The following is a 6,166-nucleotide window of genomic DNA, read 5'->3' as shown; positions in this document are numbered from 1 at the left end:
TAATTTATGCATCAATGGCAGTCACGTATACTGTGAGGAGCCGCCATCTCGGACTTCTCGCATCAGCTCAAACTTCAGTCTGGCCAGTTCAGGTCATGGATCAATGGAGGATGTCCCTGAAAACTCTCCACCACCTGAGCAACAAAAGGCAGCGAGGCAGTGTTCACCTTGGGAAGAGGATGAGAAGGAGGAGGAAGACACTCCTGAAGTTGAAAACGTTAAAGCGAATGTGAGTGATTTAGAAAGGACTATAATAGAGGAGGAGACGAAAGAAGAGAAGGTTAAGAGGCAACAAGAGAGGCTTGAAAGTTTAGCTGAGGACAGAGAAAAACAAGAGGAAGAGGAGACAAGGAGTAAAGAAGAGGAAAATATTAGAAGTGAGGAAGAAAAGAGAAGACAAGAGCAAGAGGAAAGGGTTAGGATGGAAGAAGAGCGTGAAAGATTGGCAGAGGAAAAGAGATTACAAGTCCTAGAGAGAAGGAAAATAGAGGAGGAAGAAAAGAAGAAAAGAGACGAAGAGGAAAGGATTAGAATTGAGGCAGAGAAGAAGAGGTTAGAAGAAGAGGAGAGGGTTAAGATGGAAGAGAGAAGGCAAGAAGAGCAAAAACTGGCAGAGGAAAAGAGACTTGAGGAAGAGATGAGGGCACAGGAAGAGAGGAGACGGCAAGAAGAGGCAAAAATAGCTGAGGAAAAGAGACTGAAAGAAGTAGAGAGAAGGAAACTTGAGGAGGAAAGAAGAAAGCAAAGAGATGAAGAGGAAAGGATTAGAATTGAGGAAGAGAAGAAGAGACTAGAAGAGGAGGAGAGGGTTAAGATGGAGGAAAAGAGAAGGCAAGAAGAGCAAAAAGTGGCAGAGGAAAAGAGACTTGAGGAAGAGAAGAGGGCACAAGAAGAGAGGAGAAGGCTAGAAGAGGCAAAAATAGCTGAGGAAGAAGAGAGGATTAGAAAGGAAAATGAGGAGGAAGAGAGGAGACAAAAAGAGGAGGAGGAGCTGCTGAAAAAACTAGAAGAAGAGCAAAAGAAAAAAAGGATACAGTTGGAGCAGGAAAGGAAGCAAAGGGAGGAAGAAGAGAGGGTTAAGAAAGAGGAAGAGAAGAAAAGGCAAGAAGAGGAGGAACGGGCTAAGAAAGAAAGGGAAGAACATGAGAGATTAGAGGAGGAGAGGAAACGGATTGAGGCAGAGGAGAAAATTAGACGACAAGAAAGGATCAGGATGGAAAAAGAGGAAAAAAGGAGACTAGAAGAACAAGAAAATCAAAGAGCTGAAGAGGAAAGACTTAGGAAAGAGGAGGAGAAGAGACGGGAGGATGAGGAGAGGGCTAGGAAGCAAAGAGAAGAATATGAAAGACTGTTAGAGGAAAAAATGCAACAAGAAGAACAAAGAAGACTTGAGGAAGAGGAAAGAATTAGAAGGGAAGAAGAGGAAAGGGTTAGGATGGAGGAAGAGATGAAGAGGAGAAAAGAGGAAGAAGAGAGGACTAGAAAGGAAAAGGAAGAAATGGAGAGGCTGGAGGAAGAGAGAAGACTGCAGGAACAAGAAAAGTGGAGGATTGAGGAAGAGGAGAGGATTAGGAGTGAGAAGAAGGAAGAGGAGGCAAGGAAGCTGGAGAAGTTGAGGAATGCAGAAGAGCAAGAGAAGAGGGGAAACAAAACAACAGATGAAGTTAGGGCTGCAGGGAAGAAACCCAAAGTGAGCAGTCCTGCAGTCACTTCCACTAATCCTTTTGATGAAACCTTCTCTTCCAACCCCTTTGAGGAGATTCCCAAGTCCCTCGACAGCAGCACAGCTGACGAGCCAACGGTTCAGCAACGGTTAGTTAAAGCTATACGCTACGTCAATCACAAGCACTGCAGTAAAAGTGTGATTTAATAGTCTTACCTTGAAATACTTGAATTCATTCATACATGTATACATACAACCTCCTTAGCTCTCGAGAACCTCTGACTTTACAGAGGGAGTTTATTTACAGTGCATTTAAACAATTTTGTTAATGTAATTTTAAAACGACCAGACAACAGCTCAAGGTGGATGGAATTTTAAGGTTCTCAGTCTTTGTTTAGCATTTTCTCCATAGCACTCAGTACCAAGTACAATTGTGGATAAAGACAATGGAATTTTTTTTTTGTTTGTTTTTTTTCTGGTCACGAATGTAAAAAGTTGGCAAATCAAACCTGATTTTAGCGATTCAGGTCACTCTTTCCAATTCATTTATTTATTTATTTTTTTCCTTTTCAAAGTGGTGCATTAAAGTCCTTCCAAAGCTGTTGTAAAACAAATTAGAACCACAGGTTTCAGGCAAGGCTGGAGGAAATGTCAAAGGAAAATTGAAATCTTTGTAGTGTCCTCTGGGAATATTAACACTTCGACAAAAAAAGTTTGTGCAAATTAATTCAGACGTTAAAATGCTTTTCCTTTTAAGAGAAACTGCCCTGTGCTGGTAACGCTTAAAAGGCTTGGTGATCACCCCAAGGTAGTTACATTGAACCTCTGTAGACCTTTCCTCAACTAAAGTGTTAGACCGCCTGACATTGTTAAGCATTACATAATGTGCACGGTTGACCAGGCTTAAAAGCAGAACAGGACAGCATCAGGAGCAGAAGAGAAAAGGAGGTAGTGGAGCTGAATTATAATGGTTGATTTAAAAACAACACAACGATGATGTACATGCAGGGAATGTGTTATCTGAAGTTACCTTTTGTGCTTTTGCTCCGTCACAGGTCAACAGCAGTTCTTCTCAGTACTTCTCTATTTAATAGAATAGAATAGAATTCAACTTTATTGTCATTGCACATGTCACAGGTACAGGGCAACGAAATGCAGTTTGCATCCATCCAGAAGTGCTTTAGCCATGATATAGCTATATTACAATATATATTAGCAATAATATAGATATGTAAGTATATTACAGAATGGGTCTATTACGGTATGTAATATGTTATGAATATGCTATAACTATAAGTATGTACAGGCTATGAACAGGATATAAATATGAAAAAAAAAAACTACACAGAATATGAAATAAAGAACTATACAGAAATATGAGATATACAGCTATACAGAAATGGGAACTATGCAAGTTGTAAACAGTTGTAGAATTAAAAGTTATCGTATGATTATTTACACAGAACTATACAGTAGTGCAGTTAAGAGGCTATATAAAGTGCTAGTGGTTGTGAGTGGTGGTTCAGTCCATGGTGTGTGTGTGTGTGTGTGTGTGTGTGTGTTAACATGGGTCAGATGTCAGGAGGCAGAGTAATGGGAACATAAGTGACACATGTGACTGTTGCACAGCTATGTGTGCGTTACAGTTTATATAATTTTGCAGACTGGGCTGAAAGATTGAGCTCACTGCATAGTTTTACCTCATTATGTGAAGTGAAAAATACTAGAAACTTTGTGAAGAAGTCAGTTTGACAGAAGAAGTAGATGGAAAGAAACTTCAGATGTGCTCAGCACATTAAAATACATTTCCTTTTATAATAGTATCTCAATATCTTATGTTACCTTTTCACTTTCTTTTGGTTGTCCTATAACATTGCAAGAGAATTTGGGACAAGGTATCTTTAATATTGTGAAAAATAAAGTCCTATTATATCAATCTATATTACTTGCATCATTAGTGTGTTTAGCCCCCCACGCCTACCAACCCTCAGTTGAATTCCTGTAATTAAATGCTGACGTATGCCCAAATGTTATATAGTCTGTCTCATTTCCAGGTGTCACTCTGCCATGTCATCGGTGAGAAGTAAGACTGGTTCTGTGGATGAAAAGGACCTGATTAGTACTCAACGGGAGAAGCGAGCAGCTCCTCAGCCGCCAGTAAGGAGTCAAGCTGGCAAGCAGCCTCACAGGGAGCAGGATGTGCCGGCACGACATCTGGCACAAATTAACAAGCAAAGCAAAGACAAAGATGTCAAAACTGTCAGTGTTCCCCCACAGCGCTCGGTGCAAATGATCGCTCCGCTGTGTAGGTCTCCCACAGATTCAAAGAACTCCCAGAGCCTGATGCAAAGCAATAACGCTAATGGAACAACAAACGAAGCCAAACACAGCAAACGTCCTGCGCCGTCCGTACCTCCTCCTGTGGGAGAAAAGCAGTCATCAGAACCAAAAACGAGCTCTAATCTAGGCGGCGCAGAGACCAAACAAGTTAAAGTTGTTTGTGGCTTAAATCCTTTTGAGGATGATGAAGATGAAAGTGAGCTCACAGCTCAAGATGACACAGCAGTCTCTAGTAATACTGGTTCAATACACTGGCCTGCAGCTGTGTCACAAAGTGCAGATAAAGATGCTGCCTCTCAACCAAAAATCAAATCCTCAAAGACGGCCCACGCTCCCCCACCTCCTGCAAAGAATGACATCAGCTCGAACACTTTAACGAACCCGGGCACGGAAAGAAGCCATGCTACAGGTGATCGAAGTGCAACTGCGCCCGATAACGATGCACTCCAAGCATGCGACCCGTATTATGAGTCCACAAGTCCTGGGCATGTCCCAGTGAGTCCACTCCAAGAGTCCCAGTCCCTTAAAGTCCAGAATATAGTGGAGACAGATGTGAAGAAAGACTGGGCCCCTACACCTTCACGCAGGTGAGATGGTTTGGTTGCTAAAGAATAACTTTTATAGGTCAAATGTTACTATATTTATATTTTTATCTGTACGCACGTTTCATTTGTGTAATTTGCAACATTCAATCTTATTAGCTTTCACTTACACAAATGTTCAATGTATTCTGTACAGTATAGTAAGCTTGATATGGGTGAACTGAGTTTTATTATTGGGTATTATGTTCAGTTTAATTGTTGAATGGATTACTGCGCAGTGTACTTGGTTATACGGTTTCCTTTACTCCCATTCAACAGGTGCTTACGTCTGTCTTTTATGCTTTGTTTTCATCATTTCAGGCTTCAGCCGGTAAGACCTCTTAATCCTCTTGAGCAGCAGGGTGCCTCAGTTGTTCAAGAGGAAAATGAAAACAAATCCAGGACAAAACAAACGGTATTTGTTTCTCTCTCTCTCTCTCTCTCTCTCTCTCTCTCTCTCTCTCTCTCTCTCTCTCTCTCTCTCTCTCTCTCTCTCTCTCTCTCTCTCTCTCTCTCTCTCTCTCTCTCTCTCTCTCTTTTATTTTTTTTTTTTTTTTTTTTAAGATTTTCAACAAGAATTTAAGTTTCTTATATCCTGGCACTTTTAAAGCATGCTTTGTCGCTCCACAGGTGGATGACAGTGGGATGAAAGGGCCTTACTCCCAGCTGACCCGGGAGGAACTGATCTCTCTGATCTTGAAACAGGAGAACCAGCTCTCGGAGAGAGATTATAAGATATCGGAGCTGGAGCAGTACATTGATAATTTACTTGTGCGAGTCATAGAAGAGAAGCCAAGTATCCTCATGTCCTTGACCGCTATGAAGAAAGCTGCTTAGGTAGCTTTGCAGGCATCACTGTATTCTTGCTGCACTTAATCAGACCTGTTTATTCACAGCTCGTCCACATTAGAAATATCACTTTATAGATGTATTGGTTACGTTAATGCAACTGGAATACTTTTGCTGTAAAGTGTGGAGGAACACTTTAGATTTCAAATATTTCATCACCCAATAAAATTAATGATTTGAGGGAAAGAAAATCTTTGAAATCTTTGAAATATTTAGCTCTCTCAGCTAAAGGATTCAGTTTGGAAAGACTTTGTAGTTTTTAGATGATCGATAAATTTAGACATTTGTTTCATGTGAGTTTAAAGGATATCTTGTATATATCTGGTCATGCCTGTCATCTTTCTTCTGGAAATAACTTTGATAAATGTGTAATCCTGCCAGCATACCAGACTTGTTGCATTTCACGGTGAAACTCGAGTTGATTTCTCTCTGTAGAGCTTACTGTCAAAGTTTACTGCTAATTCCCATGTGCACTTTAAGTAGCTCACACTATTAACTGTTAAGACACTGAACACTGTACTGAGTATTTTTACTGCTTAAATAAATTTGAAAAATAAAATAAAACCATGAATTAATACAAACACTGTCTGCTACCTTATTTAGTTTCTGATCAGATTATAGTGCGTTTTAAAGATTAGTTTTCCTTTCCTGAAGAAACAGTTGTTCTTGTTTTTTAAATCTTAATTTATATCCTGGAATATTTTTCTGTAGGCTTAATTTCATCTAATGTCTG

At 40.3% G+C, this 6,166-nt stretch overlaps 1 protein-coding gene across 1 annotated transcript in view; it reads left to right on the top strand.

Moving 5' to 3' along the window:
• Positions 1-5,561, top strand: part of rab11fip1b (RAB11 family interacting protein 1 (class I) b) — a 16,948-nt gene extending 11,387 nt beyond the window's left edge. Inside the window, exons 3-6 of the mRNA XM_085358218.1 lie at positions 1-1,812; positions 3,718-4,590; positions 4,906-4,999; positions 5,215-5,561. The exon at positions 1-1,812 is cut by the window's left edge and continues 100 nt beyond it. Coding sequence (XP_085214344.1) covers positions 1-1,812; positions 3,718-4,590; positions 4,906-4,999; positions 5,215-5,421 — 2,986 coding nt within the window. The 3' untranslated portion in view covers positions 5,422-5,561. The remainder of the gene's footprint in view (positions 1,813-3,717; positions 4,591-4,905; positions 5,000-5,214) is intronic.
• Positions 5,562-6,166: the final 605 nt, after the last annotated feature.

This window comes from Diplotaxodon limnothrissa, linkage group LG7 (genome assembly GCF_057381915.1).
Source record: "Diplotaxodon limnothrissa isolate DT_005_m linkage group LG7, D_limnothrissa_male_GT1.1, whole genome shotgun sequence".
NCBI lineage: Eukaryota > Metazoa > Chordata > Actinopteri > Cichliformes > Cichlidae > Diplotaxodon > Diplotaxodon limnothrissa.
This window is presented reverse-complemented; position numbering and strand designations above follow the sequence as displayed.